Source organism: Panthera pardus, unplaced genomic scaffold, assembly GCF_024362965.1.
Source record: "Panthera pardus isolate Hobbes unplaced genomic scaffold, ASM2436296v1 HiC_scaffold_21, whole genome shotgun sequence".
Taxonomy (NCBI): domain Eukaryota; kingdom Metazoa; phylum Chordata; class Mammalia; order Carnivora; family Felidae; genus Panthera; species Panthera pardus.
Window position 1 is genome coordinate 9,021,220 of NW_026526777.1, and position 22,058 is coordinate 9,043,277.

Sequence of the window (22,058 nt, forward strand, 5' to 3'; positions counted from 1 at the left end):
ACCCTGGATGTACACCTGGGAGCTTGCAACAAAAACTGATCCCAGGGATCCACACCCAGAAATCTTGAGTCAGTGGGTCAGATGGCCATTGGTACTGACCTTTCTTCAGGTTTCCTGGCTAATGCTATGTGCGTCAGGGCTCGGAATCACCGGTATGGTGGGAAAAACATGGCTTGGGAGTCCCAGGGAACTGGGACCAACTCCCAAGCTGCCCTTATTGGCTGCGTGACTTCAAAGAAGTTACTAATCTTCTTCGACCCTCAGTTTCTTTATCTGGAAAATGAGCCTAGTAAGACCTAGTTTATGTAGTCACTGGGAGGACTCGACGAGATAATGATGTAAAATCCCCATCACAGTGCCTGGCACACATTAGGGGTCCCATAAATTGTGGCCTTTATCATTCCCATAAAATCTGGTTGATCAAGACAAGAATTCTAGTGTTTCTTATAAGCCAACAGTCCACTAGGTGCTGGGAATCCTGTAGTAAATGAGGCCACATTCACCAAAGGGGTTAAATGATTCCATTTCTTGGTGAGCAGGGGGTGGTCAGAAAATTATTTAACGTTGTCATAATACATTATCATCAGTTCAGATAAGGGACATATTTAGATGTGTCTATTTTTCAGAAATCAGGTGAGGGGGGTTTCCATCGATGTAAATTCTAGGCAACAACTTTCCTTGAGTGCCTCAGTGACACAGATACTAACCACTTAGATCCACCCATGAAATGGAAGCATTTGAGGTCGGACGACCCCAGAGAAAGAACCCGCTAGCTGACTGAGGAGGCTCTGTCCCCAAATCCTCAGACGGAGGAGAACGGGCATGGGAATGAGGAGGAGGCCGCCATCCCCTGAGGCTCAAGAGACGCTCACTCGCCTCCTCCTTCCACAGCCAGGTCCGGTGGAACCAGCCTCACTATCTCCAGCCCAAACACAGTAGGTACTGTTACTGCTGCTGTTAGCCCCGCCCATCATGAGCCCTGCCCACCGCTAGCCCCACCCACCATAGAAAACTCTCCACGCTGCTCACTGCTCTCCTGATCCTTGCAACAGCCCTATGAGGTCGTTCTATTTTCCAGATGAGGGAACTAGGCCTTAGAGCGGTTTATTCATGTGTTTGTTCAGAAATACCGTGGGGATACCGAAAGGAGGAGGATGTAGTACCGCCTCAAGGCCATTGACAAGATTAAAAGTCATTTGGGATGGTTTAGGAAGGAAAGACCCCAAACAACGGAGATTTGGGAAGGCTTCCTGAAGGCGGTGGCATTGGAGCTAGGCCTTGGCCGCCTTTAAAAGTGGGTCAGGTTTGGACGGGCCCCTCACGGGCTAAAGGCTCTGAGAGCAAAGGCCTGGGGGAAGCCCAGGGGTTCCTGTGGGCTGCAGGGGTGGGAGGCAAGGCCGGGGGCTGGGCTGTGGCAGAGGCCTGAAGCCTGACCGCTGGGCTAAGGAGAGTGGATCTAATCTTGAGAAGCAATTAAGAGCAGCCACGGGAGGTTCTGGGCTGAGGAATCCTGCTCTCGAAACTCTGCCTCGGGGAGATAAATGGGGGGGCAGCTCGAGGAAAGCCTGCAGGAGAGAGACACGGGGGCTGTCAGAGCCGCCCGGGGAGACGCGGAGCCTCCCCAGGCTAACAGGCCAGAGCTCCAGCGCTGGGCTCCCAGACCAGTCCTTTACCACAAGCTCTGTCTTGCTGTGGCAGGAGACTCCGAGTGTCTGAGCCTCCTGGCCCACCTCCTTGGTGGGGAGCCCTCTCTCTCCCAGCTGGGAGCCGGCCACCCCCCCCACCCTTCTCTTCCTGGGTCATGGGGGCAGGGGGTGGGCAGGTGGCAGAAGGGAGGGGTTGGGACAGAAGGGCTGATACCCACTGGCCTCTTCGCTGGCTCGGGGTTTGTGTGGGCTCCGAGCGAGGGCAGACGGGCTAGAAGGCACCCGCCAGAGCGCAAACCCATTAGCTGCCTGGCCCCCCGAGTCCCCCGCCTGGCTGTCTGGTTCCATTAGAAGCAGCCCCGCGGAAGTGAGCACTTTTCAGAGCGGGGGTTCACCAGGCGGCTGGCTGCTCCCCGAGAACAGGGTGGAAACACACTTGACTGGCCTGGCTTCCATTTGCAGACTCGGCCAGGGACCAAATGCTTCCTGGATGCCCCGGAGCCATCACGGAACATCAGCTCCCACATTTCTGAGCTGCTTTCAGCCAAAATTATCCCACTAAACGCAGAGACGTGGCCGGCCTGCCAGGCCACAGGCAGGCACTCTTTTTCCAGGGAGCGGACTGTATACGGGGCGCTGCTTTAATCTAGAAGAGGGCCTTGTCACGAGGAGTAAGGAGCCTGCGCCTTCTACAGGGGGGAGAGGAGCCCTGGGTTTGGTGGGGACCAGCCCCCTCCTCACTGCGTGATCTTGACCAGGTCACTGCGTCAGAGACCCTTTGCCTCATCTACAGATTAGATCGGTGGGTTTTCCAACTCAGAGTGTGCGTGGCAGGGCAGCGGGGAAGGTGAACAAGAAGGCTTCAGATCTCCTCCTCCTAGTTCACCCACACCTGTTTGTAACATGCACATTAGGGGGCACCTGGGGGGCTCAGTCGGTTCAGTATCGATCGGCTCAGGTCATGATCTCACAGTTTGTGAGTTTGAGCCCCGCATCAGGCTTTGCACTGACAGTGCGGAGCCTGCTTGGGATTCTCTCTCTCTTTCTCTCTCCTCTCTCTGCCCCTCCCCCATTCATGCTTTCTCTCTCTCAAAATAAATAAGTAAACTTTAAAAAAAAATTTTTTTAAAAGAAAGAAAACGTACACATTAACCTTCCAAACACGCTTTCTCTTGGAGACAAGACTTCATGGCTTATTTTTTTTAATCATTAAACAAGACAGCCTTTAAGGTCTGTTTCAACTCCAACATTCGTAATTTTTATTATTTGAGTATTCTCTACAAAAATCTGAAAGGAAAGTACTACCTGGGCAGGAATTATCAGGGACAGAACCCAGGTCCAGCAGCAGGGTTCAGGAGGGGAGAAAGAGGTAGGGGCCTTCCAAGAACTTTCAGGGCTTATTTCCAAGTGCAGGCAACAGATCTCTCTCTCTCTCTCTCTCTCTCTCTCTCTCTCTCTCTCTCTCTCTCACACACACACACACACACACACACACACACACACACACACACACAGAGAGTCAGGAAAATGTGGCCTTGATCATTTTGCCTGAAAGCTGCATAAATATCTTCCCAACTACATACTTGGTGTTTCTGGAAATTGCTCCCTCAACTTAAATACTCCCCAGAACAGAGACTGACTCTTTTTCTTTTTCTAAGTTTTATTTATTTAAGTAATCTTTACACTCCACGCGGGGCTCAAACTCACAACCCAGAGATCAAGAGTCACACGCTCTGCTGACTGAGCCAGCCAGGCGCCCCACAGCAGAGACGGACCCTTATAATTTTTTTTTTTTTTTTTTTTTTTTTTTTTTACTTCCAGGGCCTGGTTCAATGAATGCTTATTGAAATGAACTTTTCTAGAACCTCTCAGCAAGAGAATACCCTGGGAGCAAAGATCCCATAGGGGTAGAATGTACATCACTGAGGTGCATATCACCTAGGTATAATAATAATAATTATAATGATAATAATAATGCCACCCTACTGCCACCAGAGAGCACTTAAGAAGTGACTTTATAAATCATAGCTCCTTTAATGTTCATAAAGCATGTTACCCTGAAAGAGAAAAGGAAACTGAGGACAGACATAAGCTTAAGTGGTTTGCGAAAGGTTACACAGTCCCCGTGTCCGGAGTATCTGTTCAGTTCTCCTTACTCCTCACGAATGAAAGTCCAACAAGAGCAGAGAGACTTGGTCAAGCACCGGAACGACGGGGCAGGGAACAGGAGACACGGCCCTGCTGCTCCCACACCAGAGCACCCCCTCCCCTCCCCCCGCAAACTGCACTTACCCTAGACCCAGGTCACAGGAGGAGCACGCTTCCCGTGCGGGTCCCGCTCAGACCCATCCTGGGCGAGGAAGGCAGGATGCATAGACAGTCTATCCAGGTGGTTCAGAGTCCAACTCACCGCAGCTAACACCGAGGGTCCTAGATGTCCTGTGTCATCTGGTTCATTAGGCAAAACGTGTCTGGAGCCCGAGGCCACGACGCCGTTCAGCGTCCCGGGGCCGCTGAGCTCCCCCAGAGCTTGGCAAGCTTAATATAGCTCCCGGAGTGAAACTTGGCCTCGGCCTCTGCACACAGCCCAGTTGGCCAGGACCGAAGCTTTCAGCTGACCTTTCAACCCCAATCCCTCTGTACAGACATACGGTCCAGGAATAGCGAGCGTCCCTGCCACTCACACGGCTGTGAAGCCGAACGTGTCGGCTAGGTTTGGCTCAATCAGACCGGAGCCTGGTTGCTAAAAGCAGCCTTGAAGGATGGGGCCTTGCCCACTCCCCACCCACAGGCCCTGTCACTGTCTGTCACCTCACCCTGCCTCACTTCTTCGCAGATAGAACGATTGCTATGTGAAACCACCTCGCTCGCTCGTTTCGTCTCCGTCTCACCTGCTGCGGTCTAACTGCCGTGAACGTGAAGACATCAGCCACCTTGCTCCGCGCTTTTCCCCAGAACCTACGAGAGCATCAAGAACCGCCGGACGCAAAGTCGGTCCCCGTGAGTAGTTACGTGAAGGACCACGAACGCCCCAGCAAGACTTTCCTTGCAGCCCGGAGCTTCAACGTGTCCTTCTGTCTCTTGCCTACTGGCTATGACCTGCCTTCCTGGGGTCCGTTCACAAGGAAGAGCGTGAATAAACCAACCTCATCAGGGTCTCACGTTCTGAAGGCTACGTGGCACCAGCGCTGCTGGCATAAATACCTGCCCATCCCCCGGCCGTCTGGACCCCGCTCCTCTCGTGGAACACACGCCTGGGAAGGTCCGGACTCCTTGGCTTCTGCTCCTTCGGTTCTGCTCTTAGCCTACCATAGCCCACAAGACACTGCCTTGCAATTTGCCCACATGACGTGCCACGTCCGCAAGAGACACCTTAGGAGCACTGATTAGTCATCTTTCATTTTTTTCAAGTTTAATTTATTTATTTTGAGACAGAGAGTGAGTGACTGAGCAGAGGAGGGGCAGCCCCCATGTGGGGCTCACACTCAAGAACCGCGAGACGGTTGGGGCGCCTGGGTGGCTCAGTCGGTGAAGCGTCCGACCTCGGCTCGGGTCATGATCTCACGGTTTGTGAGTTCGAGCCCCGCGTCAGGCTCTGTGCTGCCAGCTCAGAGCCTGGAGCCTGCTTCTGTTTCTGTGTCTCCCTCTCTCTCTGACCCTCCCCTGCTCATGCTCTGTCGCTCTCTGTCTCAAAAATAAATAAAACATTTTTAAAAATTTAAAAAGAAAAAAAAAAAAAAAGAACCGCGAGATGGTGACCTGAGCTGAAATCAAGAGTCGGACACTTAACCAACTGGGCCACCCAGGTGCCCGGATTACTCATCTTTTAATCCTTGGTGGCCAACGGAAGATCTTGGGGTCACGGATTGAGTCAGCACAGACCACAGCAGCAGGTGAATGCAGCGTCATGAACACAGAGCGGGGGTCAGGACACCTGGGCTCGAACCCGTGCTCTGCTGCTGACTGGCTGGGAGACGCTGGATGTGTCGCTTGAGCTCACTGAGTCCTGTTACTTCATTTGTGGGATGAGGGCTTAGACAGAATTCGTGGTTCTCAGCTGGGCTTTAACCAGCTCCACAAGGGCCAAGATCTGGGATAGGGGAGAAATGTACACTCCGAAGAAGATCCTATAGGTGAAACCATCAGATGACAAGTCGGGGTGAAAAGGGCCAGCCAGATGCGACCCACAGGAGTACTTTGCTTGGCCTGTGCAAGCTTCACGTCTTTGAATTGCAACGGCTTCAAGGGAAGGGGGCGGCTCCCTGCAGACCCCACCAGCCCCGCTGATCTATGTGCACCTGGCCCTGGCTCCCGCACTCAAAGACCCCCAAGGTATTCTACAGATTCTCAAATCCCCGAGTCGAGAGCCTTCTGGAGCCGTTACTGGCTCTCGAGTTCTGTGACTCCACACAGCTTTGCTTTCAGACCCTGAGCACACGAAGCCTCTTGAAAGGGATGGTCTGGGGATAGCCTCTGAAGTTCTCCCTGCGGTAGAAAGACTGACACAACGGGAGTCCTGCCTCTTCTCCCAAACTCGAAATCCCAAGGAAGCTTCAGGACCTACTAATCCTGCCTCTAGATGTGCTGGCGTTTGGGGCAAGATGGCACCAGCCCCAAACTGAGATACCCATAAGTGGAGCACATGGTGGATGGGATTATTGCTCCTAATTCTTCACATCCTTTGCACTGTGTACCTCCTGCTAAAATAGTCACAGCCTATTTCCCTGCCCCACAATGTTGGAGTCAGCCGTGTAGTTTTCTCAGGCCGAGGGGATACCAGAGGGCATGATGCGAGCAGACACTCCGCCGTACCTTTCTGGTTTGGTTTTGGCTTTGTGCTCCCGTGAGACACCACGAGAAAAGCATGCCCCAAGTAGCTCCTTCAGCCTGGGACATGAGGAGCAGACTTGCACCCAGCCTGCAGCCTAGCCCAGCTCGCCTACCACCTGAAACAGAGCCATCCCAGCCAACATAAATTTGTGAGTGAGGAACACACACACACACAAAAAAAAATGTGTGCGTTTGTGCACCATGACAACTTGAGGACTGTTTGTTACACAGCATCACTGCAGCAACAGCTGACCACTACAAGAAGGGAAGGTTGCCGACCTCACTGCGACACTACTAGAAGGAAGGAGAGGCGACTGGCCATGCTACAGCAGCGTCTACTATGCACACACCCCCTCTCCTCTGTTGTAGCAGAAGCACTAGGAATTGGGTGAGGCTTCCTTCCTTCCTGAGTTTCCAGTCTTTTCCTCTATCTCAGAGACAACAGGTAGATAACACAGTCTGCCATGTTCTGGATTTATCCGTGTGCCATCTCCACCTATTCGTCTCTCAACTATAAGCTCCTAGAGAGCAAAGACCATGTCCTGAGCATTTCACGTCCACCACGGCATGTAAGAGAGCACCAGGCACTTCAGTGACTTGATAAGTACTCATTAGAATGAGAAGAACAGATGGGGTCCATCCCAAGGATGACAAACAGCCCTCAGAGATGGTGAGATCAGTGCCAGGGCTGAACCATTAAGCCACAGGGGTGACCTCTGAGCCACCGTCTCCTCCATCACGAGGCGTCATCAGTTCTCGGGGGCTCCCCCGCCTGAGGACACCCTTAAAGAAGGTCCAGCAGGAGACACGTCTGCAGAGACGACCCAGAAAGTACACAGGAGGCACCCACCGAGTGCTGGCCCGGCTCCAGGAGCGGCACGGGTGACACCATACAGGGTGGCTGGAAAGTCCCACGGGAGGACGGGCACCTACCTGAGAGCTGGGCGGGGCAACCAGATTGATTCCCGCAGGCGCAGCCAGTGCTCCTGAGGGTGGGCCCATGGCAGAGGCGATGACTCTATATGGAGAGCCCAGGGCATTGAGGGGCGTCCCCACCGCGCTCAGAGTCCGTGGGGCACTCACGGGGGTGTCCGTGTAGTTGGGGTGGCTGTCCATTGGCTTCCCTGTGGACAAGGCTGTCAATGGGCTCATAGACGTGGAGCTGGAGTGGCCGGGGGAGCCTGGAAAGAGAAGAGCAAAGGTGATGGGAGACTGGGGGGCACAGAGGTGGCCCCTGTGAGGACAGAGACCACCCCCAGCTTGTTTCCCGTGCCCTTCCCCGCCTTCCAGCCCCACTGCATATCCGCGAACCCCAGGCGCTCACACCCCCACTGAGCGCGTAGAATAAAGGCAAATGAAGAAGAGAGAGGGAGAGGGCCTTCTCTAGGACAGAACATCACTCACTCACGTGCGGTGAACGCTGACTGAGGTACAGGTACTATGCCAGGTGCTGGGGTTTCAGAGCCCGGGAGAACCCCGTCCCTGCCATCAGGGGTCGCGTTCCGCCATGACAACGGGGCAGCAGAAGCTGTTGTCACGCCCTCGACTGCCCATATCTTTCGCAGCTTTGTGCCTATAGAGTCCTCGCCCTGCCTGTCTCTACCGCACGGGGCTTTGCCAGCCCTCAGGGAAGAAGATGCACGATGGCCGCGCGTGGCTTGCTGGCCACAGGAGCCCAGGAAGGCAAGGGCGCACAGGCCTGCCCAGACCCTTTCGACCTCGCGGCCCGGGGAGCTGTGGTTCCAGGTGTCCACGGAACAGCCCCTGGGCACGTGGTTGTCTGGTACCATCTTTCCCAGGCTGAGCTGACTCCAAGCTCCCTTAGGGTCAGTCGCAGCTCAAGATGACAGAGAAGGAGGGTGCCCCACTGTCATCTGAGGCGCCCAGCACGGAACACGCTCTCCCTAAGACAGGAGCTCTACACCTCAGGATCTGAGCAGCAAAGAAGAGACTGGAAAAATGATAGGGCAGCCCACCCTGTGTCATAGAGCTACTTCCTTGTGTGGTCCCCTGTTCGCTCAAGGAATATCTCTTGAGTACCTACTACGTGCAGGATGCTCTCCTAAGTCTTGGGAGATATCAGGGGCCACTGAGGGTAGTGTTAGGAGCAAGATACGTGGGGGGGGGACATGCCCCCTTTGAATGCTGGGGGGCAGCAAAGCACGTCAGAAGTACTATTCTTTTTTTATTATTGAGATATTGACACGCAACATTGTATTCATTTCAGGGGCAAAACCGAATGATTCGGTATTTGTTTATACTGCAAAATGATCACCCTCGATAAGACTAGTTAACATCCGTCACCACACACAGTTGGAAATGCTTTTTCTTGTTGTTGTTTTTTTTAACGTTTTATTTGTTTTTGAGAGACAGAGACGAGCGCGAGCAGAGGGAGACGCAGAAGAGGAAACACATCTCCGGGCTCCAGGCTCCGCGCCGACCCCGACGCGGGACTCGAACCCACGAACCGCGAGATCACGCTCTGAGCTGAAGTCAGACACTCAACCGACTGAGCCGCCCTGAATGGTTTTTTTTTTTTTCTTGTGATGAGAACTTTTAAGATCTACTTCCAGCAACTTTCAAATATACGGTACAGTACTATTAACTATAGTCGCCATGCTGGACGTCACATCCCAAGAACTTACTTATTTTATGACTAGAAGTTTGTACCTTTTCACTCCCTTCACCCATTTCTCCCGCCCCTATCCCTACCTCTGGCAACCACCAATCTGATCTCTGGTGCTATGAGCTCAGTGTGTTTTCATTATTATTATTAGATTCCACATAAGTGAGATCATACAGGATCTGGCTTCCTCTGTCCGACTTACTTCACTTGGGCGTAGTCCCCCAGGTCCGTCCGTGTTGTCACAGACGACAAGAGTTCACTCTTTCCGATGGCAGAATAATACTCCATCACATATACAACTTTTACCTGCTCATTGATGACACCTCCGTTATTTCCACATCTTGGGGATTGTAAATAATGCTGCAGTGAACACGGGGGTCGATACACTTCCTTGAGCTCATGTTTTCTCTGTGCAAAGACTCTTAAATATTCCACTGGAAAAAATGTCAGCCTAGAGTTTCTCTTGAGCTTCTGCTAACACGCCTAAGGTCTCTCTGGGGGGAGAACAGCCAGTCCCACATCCAAGGAAGCTCTGACCCTCCTATCATCCTACCCGGGGAGTCTCCATCAGGGACAAATGTCTCATTAACAGATAAATCCCAATCACCCTGTTCTAAGTAGCACAGCTGATGGGGGGGGCGCCTGGGCAGCCCAGTCGGTTAAGCATCCAGCTTCCACTCAGGTCATGATCTCACCGTTCGTGAGTTCGAGCCCTGCGTCGGGCTCTGCGCTGACAGCTCGGAGCCTGGAGCCCGCTTCGGATTCTGGGTCTCCCTCTCTCTCTGCCCCTCTTCTGCTCCCACTCTGTCTCTCTGTCTCTCTCAAAAATAAATAAACATTAAAAAAAATTCAGTAGCACGGCTGAGGATGAATCACTTTCCAGGGGTCCACAGAGGAGTGGCAAAGGGGTTCAAATGAACAGGTCGAACACTTACCACCTATCCTGAATAGCATTAAGCAAATTCCATGCGTTAACTCACTTCCTCCTGACGATAAGCCTGTGGGGACCATTTCAGGGGCTCAGCCTCCCCCCGCCCCCAAGCTGCTCTCTGTTCCAGGATGATTTGCTCTCCTCTCCATTTCCATGACGTTCTTATTCCTCCTTCAAGGTCTAAGTCAAGTGTCCCCTCCTCCAGGAAGCCTTCCCTGGTGTTCCCGGACTCGTCTGATGCCCTTTTCTGTTTTCTAATAATAGCCTGTGTTTACTCCTATCCTAGCACTGATTCCACTGTGTCGCCATATTTGTTTATTGCCCTGGCTTTTCCACTCAACCGAGAGAAGGGGAGAAGTGTCCATTTTCGCTTCCCCACCCCTAGCGTGGTACCCGGCGCTGCCCGGGGGATAAGTGATAGAGCCTAGATTCGAACTGTCGGTCTGAAACCCACGCTGCCTCCGGTCTGTGTTGGCAAGGACAGCAAGGATGACTGGGAGAGCCACCATATCGCAAAGTGCAAGATGACTCAATTACGAAGTGATCTCAAGCTGCAAGTTTATCTGAAGGAGAGGGAGAAAAGGGCAGCTTCCAAGAACTCAAGCCGGAGAGACCAAAAATCTTCCCAGATGGCCACTGATTGGAAAGAACAATTTTAGACTCTTCTGAGGCCCAGGAAGGCTGTGACATTCACAGAGGCCAACGTATATCTTGAGCCTGTTACTAAGATAACATGTGACAGGTGAGTTGGAAGCCAGCCTGTCTTGACGGGCCAGGAGCCCTGCTCTCCACTGGGACAGCGGCCGTCCGACCCCCTGGCCGTTCCCTTCCGGCTTCGGCTTCAGACCAAAGGACCCCGCAACTCTCCTTTTTACTCTGCTTGCGTGGGTCCCAGAGAGTCTGTGCCTTGTCACTTCTGCACCCCGACAGCAGGCCCAGAGCCGTGGGACAGACAGGAACACCACTTAGCTTCACACCCGCATCAACCCAAGAGCTCCCGAGGTGTGCCGCCTGTAACGCGGTGGTGAGGGACACCTTCGGGGGTATTTTAAGTGGGTGTGGGTGTCACAAAATATTAAGAGTTTAAGAATTACTTTTACTGTTTCCTTCTATTTACAGCAGGTGACTGGGCTTCTATTTTTGTACAAGATTGCCTTTCTAAAAATAGCTATTTAAGTTTTCAAAAAGAGAGTGAACTGACCTAGGACAAAGGATACTCGGTCCGGAGAAGATCACGGGAAGAGTGCGCAGAGGGAATGACGGGTAAGGGAAACACTGACCTGCACAAAAATACAGAAAACGTGGACTTTGGGGAACTCACAAGTTGTTCCAGGAATAAAAGGAGATGGGCTGAGAGCGATTGAAATTAAAAGTATATTGCTTTTGGGGTGCCTGGGAGGCTCAGTCGGTTAAGCGTCCGACTTCGGCTCAGGTGACGATCTCGCAGTATGTGAGTTCGAGCCCCGCGTCGGGCTCTGTGCAGACAGCTCAGAGCCTGGAGCCTGTTTCAGATTCTGTGTCTCCCTCTCTCTGACCCTCCCCTGTTCATGCTCTGTCTCTCCCTGTCTCAAAAATAAATAACATTAAAAATTAAAAAAAAAATTTAAAAAAAGTATATTGCTTTTATTGTTAATAATAATAATATTAGGACAATCGGAATATACCATGATGCTCTGAATGGTGTGTGGCTGGGACGCCTGGGGGGCTCAGTCGGGTAAGCGTCCAGCTTCGGCTGAGGTCACGATCTCATGGTTTGTGGGTTCAAGCCCCGCGTCGGGCTCTGTGCCGACAGCTCGGAGCCTGGAGACTGTTTCGGATTCTGTGTCTCCCCCTCTCTCTGCCCCTCCCCCACTCATGCTCTGTCTCTGTCTCTCAAAAATAAATAATCATTGAAAAAAATTTAAAAAAAAAAGAATGGTGCATGGCTGAGACAGAATGAAATAGAGTTAAAGCTTGGTTTGCAACGGCCTTAAATATGGCGTGTTTCTGCTGAGTCAGTGACCCAGAAGAGGTGGGCTATTTTAAAGCTACATTTAACAAAAAAGAAATTCGCCCAGCATCGGGCCCCAGGCTGCCAGCCTGACAGCACAGAGCCTGTTTGGGATTCTCTCTCTCTCTCTCTCTCTCTCTCTCTCTCTCTCTCTCAAAATAAAACAAATAAACTTAAAAAAAATTTTTTTCAATAAAATTCACAAAGACAGATACATCTTACGCGATCCCATTTTGGCTCTTTGCCTCTCCCATGACCCAGTGGCTCTTAGACACGAATAGCTTTGTTTTTAGAAGAGGTGGAAAGAGGGGCGCCTGGGTGGCTCAGTCAGTTAAGCATCTGACTTCAGCTCAGGTCATGATCTCGCGGTTCACGGGTTTGAGCCCCGTGTCGGGTTCTGTGGTGACAGCTCTGAGCCTGGAGCCTGCTTGGGATTCTGTGTCTCCTTCTCTCCCTGCCCCTCACCTGTTGATGCTCTGTCTCTCCCTCTCAAAAATGAACATTAAATTTTTTTTTTTGAAAAAGAAAAAGAAGCAGAGAGAAAGCCTCTAATGACAAAGTGTTTCCCAATGGAAAATTAAGCCGTTCTCACAGACAGACACCAGAGCCTAGCTGTTGATGGCACTTTTACCGGCTTCCCTCCCTCTCTTTCCATTTTCTCATAGCCACAGGGGAGCCACAGCCAAAAGGTCCTAGACGGTTTCCAGAAAACTGGTTTCTCGTCCAGATCCAAAGTCACGGTTTCCTCTAGTGTCTCCCTCTTGCCCCTTCAGCCCCGTTCGCCTGGCCCCTGCCCCCTCCCCCCCACAGCCCTGCTTGCTCCCTGACCCTACACCCTCCTAATCTTCTTTAGCCACAGCCAGATTGTGCCCGAGGCCCGATGCCGGGGAAATGCACAAACCCTCTACTCCACAGAGTTGATTCTCTTTGCTCCGGCAATGACTTTTTAAAATAAAAACTCACTCATCTGACGAGAAAGGGCTAGTGCGTTTTCCCAGGAATTTCTGTTCTCTGTTGGCCAGACACTTAAGAAAAATCTTTCATATTTCTGGGCCTCATTCTGCCCTGGGGTCTCCAAGACCCCTCCCAGCCCTGCTCCACGCACATGGGCGGTAGGAGACGGCCCACGGGCATCTGAAAGACGAAGCGTGGGTCCCAGTGATCTGACATGGTCTGGGTCTGGACCACTTTCCGAGGGGCCCCTGCTTTCGGCAACTGGACAGCGTTAGACCTTCAGTCTGAGATGCTGAGTGTCACCAGCAATCAAAGCTGTGCGGGGCACATACGCTGTGATGATTGCAATGATTGCTGGAGTCGGTGTGTGCCTCGCGGCACGACGGCGTCCGGAATGCAGCCCGTGCACGATACAAGACTCCAAAGCCAAAAAGTCCCAGGCCGGATTCAAGGCTGCACCTCTGTCCGGTCCCATAAATTTGAGCAAGGAAGCTAACCTCTCTGAACCGCAGTTTTCTCACCCGAAATGGAGGCATACATGCCACCTCATCGGACTGCGGACAGCACCTGGGAGTACGGGCCCTGGGGTAGCAGGTGCAATAATTCACCATCCAGTAGATGCTGTGAGGGAGGGGCTGTGTCTGGCTCGAGGGCCATTATAGAAGATTATGTACGTGGAGGGCTTAGCCCAAGCCAGGCCAACAGTTAATGCTCTATTAAGGATGGTCCTTGCCATACGCTGGTAAGGACATACCAGTTGTTTACAATATCGAATTTTCTGAATTGGCTAGTAAACAGCCACTGCTCTGAGCCCGGAGCACCCCTGTCCCCCCGGCCACTCCACCCTTCCCCCAGCATCCCCCAGATCACCCCGTAATCGAGCCTGGCACAAACAGGTCCTCCACACGACCTCCAATCTGACTGTCTGCTGCCCTACTGGATGTTACACACTTTTCATTTCTATCCCTTGCTGCTAACGACTGCCATTGTGGTGCCCAGCACTGTGCCTGGAACACAGCAGACGCTCAAAACATACTAGACAACGAGATGGGATTGGCGTTGGGATAATTTTTTGTTAGTGAGAACTATATAGAGTCCATCAATAGAAATTCCTTGCATAGGGGCACCTGGATGGCTCAGTTGGCTAAGCGACTGACTCTTGATTTTGGCTCAGGTTATGCTCTCACGATTCCTGAGATCGAGCCCTGTGTAGGGTTCTGTGCTGACAGCACAGAGCCCACTTGGGATTCTCTCTCTCCTCCTTCTCCAACTCTCCCCCCCTCCTGCTCTCTCTCTCTCTCTCTCTCAAATACATAAAATTAAAAAAAGAAATTACTTGCATAAGAAATCTACATCCCTGGTGTTTACCAAAAGTAAAATCTCTGAGTAAGGAATTGCACGTGTGTGTTGGGGGGAACAGGGGGGCCTTTGAGAAAGAGAAGTCCCTGGGACTCAGAAGGATGGAATTCTTAGCAAGGTGAGGAAGTTGCTTAGCAACTCATCCTCAGCCAATGAAAGGAAAATGTCAAGCATGCGTCTTTCTGATTGGCCAGACAAGGGAGCGAATGGCTTGGTGTTTCCACCCCTTTGCTGCCGGCCCACTAACAAGCCTCTGCCGGATGGAATGAAAAGTTGTAATGAATCCCTGGCACTGGTTAATACACACCCACAGGGAAGGGGACGGAGGTGAAGGTGTGCTATTTCTGAGAGTCAGGACTCTCCATCTGAAATCAAAGGAGCATGGCAGGGCTCAGGCCCGTGAAACTCCCTCCCACTGGGTCGCAAGCAACCAAGCACACCCAAGCCCGGCGCCTTGTCTCTAGCGGAGGGACACGGTGCACGAGCCCCAGGATCGCAGACCGGTCAGACAGCCGGCTCATTCTTCCCAGTCTAAGGGAAACTTACGCACACATCCTTTCCCCTCTTGGCTCCTAACACACAGGCAGGCTGCTGAACGAGGTGGGCAGAGGCCTGCTACCGAGGCCACTTTAACTGACACTTTAATCACCACCTCCTTCGATGACTAACAGACAAACAACAACAACAGATCATATTCATTGAGCACGTGCCACAAGCCAGACATGATTCTCAACACGTTACGTATATGGATGCATTGCATACCTACAAGCCCTGTTAAGGTTGGGATGCTTCTTCCTACCGGACAAAGGCAAAAGCTAGGAGACAGAGAGATTAAATACAGCGCCCGAGGGAATGGGACTAGGAAGTTAGACAAGTGGCACCTGAACGGATGAACGGAGAAGGGAAAGCAGGGGATCTGCAGCCCCACCACGTGTCCCCTGCTCCGCAAGTCCCCCGACCAGCTGTACAGACAGCTCTCCCCGCCCTCCCCACCCCGACTTGAGGCCTCACTTTAGACTTTGACTTTGATCCTGGCACTTTTTTTTTTTTAATTAAAGATTTTATTTTTTTTAAGTAACCTCAACACCCAACGTGAGGCTCGAACTCACAACCCCGGGATCAAGAGTCACGTGCTCCACCAATCGAGCCAGCCAGGAGCCCCCTGACACTGGCACATTCTGACTAAGATACTCGCCATCCTGACTCTGGCCCCTCACGGCTCCAAGCTGGCCAGGGCTCCCTTCAGCAGGGTCCCAGCTCAGCCCGACCTTTTCCCCTCCCCTCTTCGGTAGAAGGGGTGCTCAATGCCACCGAGCTGGTACACATTTCTGACATTTGAGTCGTGATCAGCGTGTTCAAAAGCACCTGCACGTAAACCTCAGCCCTTCACAGCCACCCTGACACTGGGCAGAAAGGTGTTTTACAGGCACAGAGCTCTACATTTTAGCAGGTGCCAACCCCAAGGTGGGAGACACTGAACTCCTAGGGAATGAGGAGCAGAAGCAGAAGGCACATCTTTGGAGGAGAAGCCTTCTCTGCTACCGAAGCATTTTCTGGGTTTCTCAACGGGGGAAAACAAGGGAACATGATAGAAGCGGAGAGTGTGTGTGAGAAGGGGCTCAGCGCCCTGCCCGCAATGTGAGGACCCAAACACCAGGGGCTGATCCCTTCGCCTGCCCTCCGCCCTCCCATCTTTCAGAGCCTCCCAGGACAGCTCCTCACGCTTCCTGCTGTCCCTGAAGGGGGGCTCCTGGCTGTTGGGGGGGAAGGGGAGAAAGAGGTTGCTTCCTCTGGTGCTTGGGGGAGGGGGAGGGCCCTGTGATATCCCTTCCTCCCTCTCCCTCCCCTCCGCTCCCTTCCCGCGCCCCCCCCACCCCCCCTTCTGCCCCACCTCCCCTAAAATCCGCAGAGATGGAGGTAGTGAAAAGCAGGCAACGACCGATCATCAGCCTCATTATTACCAGCATTATATATAATTATCGCAAAACCTTACTCACTTTGATCAATTGAGAGAAAACAATCAGTCTCCGTTCGATTACTTTTAAATTACAATTTTCTTACTTCCAAGTAACACACGGGAAGAGTTTGTATTTTGAGTCCCACAAGCTAATGGTTACGAAGTGGAGATTTTATAAAATCTGCTTTAAAAGACTTTTGTAATTAACACCCCGTTAATATGCTAATGACGCTCCTTTAGGCTTTTTAAATTGCTTGAAAACAGATGTAACTTAAATGGGGCAACATTGCTACCATTTTATTTGCCCCACAAACCCTTCTTTGTTTTTTATTTATTTACTTTTTTTTTTTTTTTTTTTTTTTGTGAATGAGCAAATAGAAACTAGCTCATACCAGGACCAATTTAATCACCTTTCCAAATTAATTGGGTCATAAATTAATAAGGCAATATTGTTTGGGCTCAGAAACCAGACTTCCAGGACTCAAAGAACCACCGCATTTTGGAGAGAAGAGACAATGATCCCTGAGAGGTTGCCCAACTCGCTCAAGGCCGAAACACTGGGTCTTCTGACTGCCAGGTTCAAGGTCATTCCCTGTACCAGGTGCCATCTTGCACTCGTTAACTGTGCACTACTTATTTCCACGTCAGTTACTGGCTCGGGCAGTCAAAAATATATTCGTTGAGTGCCTACTATGTGCCAGACCCCAGGCGAGGCGCTACGGACAGAGTGGTCCCTCCTGGGGCCCACTGCTTATTTCATGTAAGCTTCAAACAGACTCAGAGTAGTCGGTAAGGCAGAAATCATCCCCATTCTACAGATTTAGAAAAACACGTTCAGAATGATAAAGTGACCTTTTCAAGCGCGTGTTGTGAATCACTAAAGACCTCGAATGTGAGTTTGGTCTAGCACAATTTCTGCCAACTTTTCTGCATGTAATTAATGGCATTTTGCTTGCATCCCACCTTTCCCACTCAGGACCAAGTTATGAACCTTGATGGTGCAGGTGGAGATCATGCTGTCTCTAACTCCTAAGAGGGACCTGGGGATCCTGGAGCAGGGGCTCCGCTAACAAGGAACACGGCCTGTCCCTTTAAACCAGTCCCATATACTGGTTCACAGTGCACCACCCTGGTCCACCAGGACACTGCCATGAGTGGTTCAGGCATTTGCTGAGGGCGCTCCCTCCTCACCCCTTGTTCCTAGAATCCTTGAACATCAATTTACTCCACCTCCAGCTCTCGAACCCAATCCCTGTTTCTGTCTCTCTGGACTTCTTTTTCAGATATGCTCTCCCTGATCTCTAAATATGGATGGACTTCTAAAGACTGCAGTCTTCTTGGGGCACCTGGGTGGCTCAGTCGGTTAAGATCCGACTTCAGCTCAGGTCATGATCTCACGGTTTGTGGGTTTAAGCCCCGCGTCGGGCTCTGTGCTGACAGCTCAGAGCCCGGAGCCTGCTTCGGATTCTGTGTCTCTCTCTCTCTCTGCCTCTCCCCCACTCATGCTCTCTCCCTCTCTCACTCGCTCAAAAATAAATAAATATCTCTCTCTCTCTCACAAATAAATAAACATTAAAAAAAATCTTTTAAAAGACTGCAGTCATCTTAAAATATAGTGAATAACATCCCTGGTGCAATGTGGTCGTTCATATCAATGTTATCATAGCATCATTTGTTCTCAGGTTCTAAATACCTAGATTCCTTGGACCCATCCACTGAACCCCAGTCCCAAGAAACATGTCTAGAAATAATTCATCTCCAAACATATGCAGACTTCAGAGCTTGTAACTAGTTTATCGTTCCTTCAGGACAGGAGATGAATTCTAGCTCTCCTCGTCCGGCAAACCCTTGCACAAGCCAGATACTCAGCCAGTGTGCACTGAACAAGGGACTGGCATTCCCAGAACAGTCTAGAATATTCTCTCCCTGATGATGATCTCTAACCTTTGCTCTGCTCCCCTCATCGCTGGGACTGAGCAAACACAGGTACCTTGAGCCCCAAACTCTCCAAGAGACTGCTTCTCCACGACACTAATGACCAGCAAAGGAGGGACAAAGGAGATGCTGAGTCACAGAAATGAAACTCAGGCAAACCAGCCCGGAAGAAACATCCCGACATACGTGTTAAGCACTTTCCTGGCCACTCCTCTGACTTCTTCTAAACGCTTTCTGAATTAAAGATCACAAGCTTTTCCATTTTTTTTTAAGTTCAGATGCTGAATTCTGAAACCCCATCAGGAATTTGAGCTTGATCTCGAACCTAGAAACTTCCTGTCTCCCTTCCCCTCTCTCAGTCACAGCGTCTGATAAAGGCAGCAGGGCAGGCCAGGTTGTCTGATGACTCATCAGAGTCACTGGCCTGGGGCCAGGGTCTCCTGAAGACTGGAGGGGCTGGAGGTCCCCCGTCAGGGCTCTCTTCCTGCCAGATCTCAGAGCGCCTGCCCTAGAACCATTTGTTAAAACAGAACTTTCGGTAACAGGCACAGAATTCATGTACTTTGCTTTGTCAGCACCTCGTGGTTGCGCCGTCTGATGCTTTCAGAACAGGCACACCTCCCCGAAGAAAAGGCAACATACTTTAGAACTACAGTGTCCAAATTTTCTGAAACGGAAAAGGGGACCTTTACCAGGTGTTCACGACTTGTCCAGGCTTTATTTTATTAACCCCTTGCACTGCAGACAGTTAACACTGACCCTACGTGGTGAGTAGTACTGAGTTATTTTACCAAGGGGCGGGAGGGCTCTCTGTGGCTTCCCCGTCCCCCCACTTTCCTGCCACCCCAGGTGGCCCCCAGGGGGCTCAGCAGAACCCAGTCTGAAGACCACAAGAAGCTTCCTGGGGAAGCCACACCTGATTCCCCAAGCGTCCTCACCTGTGACGAAGGGGCCGCCCTCATGACCCACAGGCCTCTCTGTCTAGCTCTGAGGATGCCACTCTGTGGCAGGGAGGCTGGGGGAAGGGCTGTTCAGAGCTGACGATCGCAACCACTGCAAACCGGAGAACATTCAGAAATGGTAATAACACTTCTCCAGAAGGATCCCCTAGGGGTCAGCAAACATCCTGAGACACAGCACATCCCTGTGCCTTAGTTTATGCGACTTTAATTATGGCTACTCTCCCACACACCCCCCACAGGAGCAGCAAAGACCCAAAGGTTTAGAATCTGGCTCTTCAGAGAACAAGTTTGCTGAATCGCACCCTAGAATGTAAAACTGGGTTCCACGTGTTACAATAAAGTGGGGTCCACCTGGAACTTTCTTTTTTCTTTTTTTTTTCAAGGTTTATTTATTTTTGAAAGACTGAGAGAGAGAGCGTGCATGCACGAGCGCAAGCAGGGGAGGAGGAGAGAGAGAGAGAGGGAGCCACAGATTCCGAAGCAGGCTCCAGGCTCCGAGCTGTCAGCACAGAGCCCGATGCGGGGCTTGAACCCATGAACCGCGAGATCATGACCTGAGCCGAACTCGGATGCTTAACCGAATGAGCCACCCAGGCGCCCCTCACCTGGAACATTTTTTGGATTTTTGTTTTCTTCGTCTCTTCACGTGCCCGGTCCCCCTGCCCCCACCCCATCATTTATTCATTGCTGCAATTATGCACGGTCCAAGAGATACATTGTGATCCCTAAGAAAGTTGTCAAGGGCAAAGAGTAAGATCGGAATATGGTAGTTGTTGTTCTTATATAGAATTCACCCATTGGTGGCAGATCTGGGACTCCCATCTCTCCACCCCACCCTCACTCCACTCTACCCCTCCCCCACCCCCAGCAAGCGCAACACGGGGCTTGACCCCAGCAGCCCTGGCACCTGCCTGGATTTGGATCCTGGGTCCGCCCCTTATCAGCCGGCTGATCTTGAGCAGTTTACTAAACCTCCCCGAGGCTCTACATTCCCATCCGTGAAATGGGGATGGCGATAATAGTGCCCTAGCTCCAGGGATGCTTGACAATATTAAATGAGATGGTGCTTGTAATGCCCGGGGTAGGAGGGTCCGGCACATAGTAGGTGCCTAACAAACATGAGCTATTACTCTCACTCGTTTCTGAAGCTCACCGAGCCAGGACCTGGATCAGTCTCCTGAGAGCCACCCAAAGCCAGGCGCCCTAGAAAATAAGCGACTGCCCTCCCTGGGTCTGTGGGTCTTCTCCTTTCAGACAAGAAGGGAAAAGAGCAGCTTCCTCTGGGAGCCTCTGGCAACCCAGCCACCCAGTCGTGGTGGCAAAGTTCTCCGTAGATACAGAAGCTACATAATGAGGGGAAGGAAGAGGTGGAGAATTTAGATAACTCTTTGCACAATTTCTTTCCCCGGTTGCTATTCAGCTCTCTATCTCCTGGTAAGACTGTAAATGTTTCAGAAAATAGTTTACACTAAATATGTTCCTTCCTAAATCTCATAAACAGTTACTCCTTCCTACATAAACCCTAACCACTTACGTCCACGGTAAGGTCCCAATTAACCACCCACGCATTTGTGGAAGGGACAAATATGTTCTGGCGCACGCATCCGTGCACGCACACTCACACACTCACATCCACACACACACACACATACACACACACACACACACATCCTCTTATTGCCCCCCCCCAAACATACACATAGGCGTGTGCACACCCATCCGCCCAACTCAACCCCCTCCTCTATGGCTACTCTTGGGTAAGAAGCCAGTGTTCTACACAAAGGGTCAGGGCCAGCTGGGCGGGACTCTTGCAAATCAGCCGGCCTCCAGGAGAAGCACCTGTTAATACTCCAGAGGTCCCCCGCTCCTGAGTGACTGCTGAGCTATCCCGGGTTCTTATTCCTCAACGGCCAGGGCCCATGTCTGCAACCACCGGGCAGTGCCGAGGCTGGACTGGGCTCCTCACCCCAGCAAGGGGGTGCTGTGCCCCATAACTTCCCGGAGCGAGTCCGTGGCCCGTGAGGGGCAGCTCAGCAGAGCAAGGATTCTGGAGCCAGACCACCTGGGTTCAAATCCCTTGGCAGGGGGGGCACCTGCGTGGCTCAGTCGGTGAAGCGTCCGACTCCGGCTCAGGTCATGATCTCGCCGTTCCCAAGTTCGAGCCCCGCGTCGGACTCTGTGCTGACAGCTTGGAGCCTGGAGCCTGCTTCGGATTCTGGGTCTCCCTCCCCAGCAGCCCCCCCTCCCTTCCCCCACTCGCTGTCTCTAGCTCTCAAAAATAAATAAACATTAAATCCCTGGCAGGGCTATTTTCTAGCTACAAGACCTTCAGCAAGCTTACTGCGCCGTGCAATGCCTCAGTTTCCTCGTCTGTAACGGGAGTATGATAATCATGGTGGCTGCTCAGAAGGTTGTCGTGAGGACTGAACAAGCAGAGAGTGCAAAAGCTTACAAGGGTAGCTGGCCCTCAGTAAGAGCCACAGCCAGCGTGCTTGGTAACTGAAATGCGAGCCTCCCCCCCCCCGCCCCCCATCTCCTTGTCACCCCGAGGATTACCGCACAATTGGATGGGGGAATTACAGGCTTTGTTTTGCCATCTTCTTAGAGGCAGCGACTGTCCCATCCAGGCAAACGGATCTCTTACTGAACAGCTGGCCCTCATCACAGGGCAGGGCGGGGAACAGGGACGCTGGTACCTCTGTGAGGTCACAGCAGCCCAGGTAGTCGCCACCCTTCGGCCGGCTTGACCAGTCCCTTGTTCGCTGAGGGGCTGATGATCTCACATCCGGTGAGCATGGCCCCAGATGCCCACCCTCGTGCTGTTTCCCAAGGGTGACTTTGGGTCCCCAGAGAGCCTCACGCAAATCG

The 22,058-nt window shown here is 51.9% G+C and overlaps 1 protein-coding gene and 1 long non-coding RNA gene across 6 annotated transcripts in view; one reads left to right on the forward strand and one right to left on the reverse strand.

The window, feature by feature from the left end:
• RXRG (retinoid X receptor gamma) overlaps positions 1-22,058 on the reverse strand; it is a 44,646-nt gene that overhangs the window by 19,578 nt on the left and 3,010 nt on the right. Inside the window, exons 1-2 of one of the 5 annotated variants that reach the window (XM_019465714.2) lie at positions 10,038-10,071; positions 7,410-7,657 (exon numbers count right to left, since the gene is read on the reverse strand). In XM_019465714.2, coding sequence (XP_019321259.1) covers positions 7,410-7,657; positions 10,038-10,056 — 267 coding nt within the window. In that variant the 5' untranslated portion in view covers positions 10,057-10,071. Of the gene's footprint in view, positions 1-707; positions 879-3,938; positions 4,185-7,409; positions 7,658-10,037; positions 10,072-22,058 lie in introns of those variants that run through there. The other 4 variants (XM_019465715.2, XM_019465717.2, XM_019465718.2 and 1 more) reach the window with 4 other exon arrangements.
• On the forward strand, positions 3,466-4,804 carry LOC109276633 (uncharacterized). The gene is made up of 2 exons (XR_002084766.2): positions 3,466-3,573; positions 4,483-4,804. It is a non-coding gene; the product is annotated as an uncharacterized LOC109276633 (long non-coding RNA).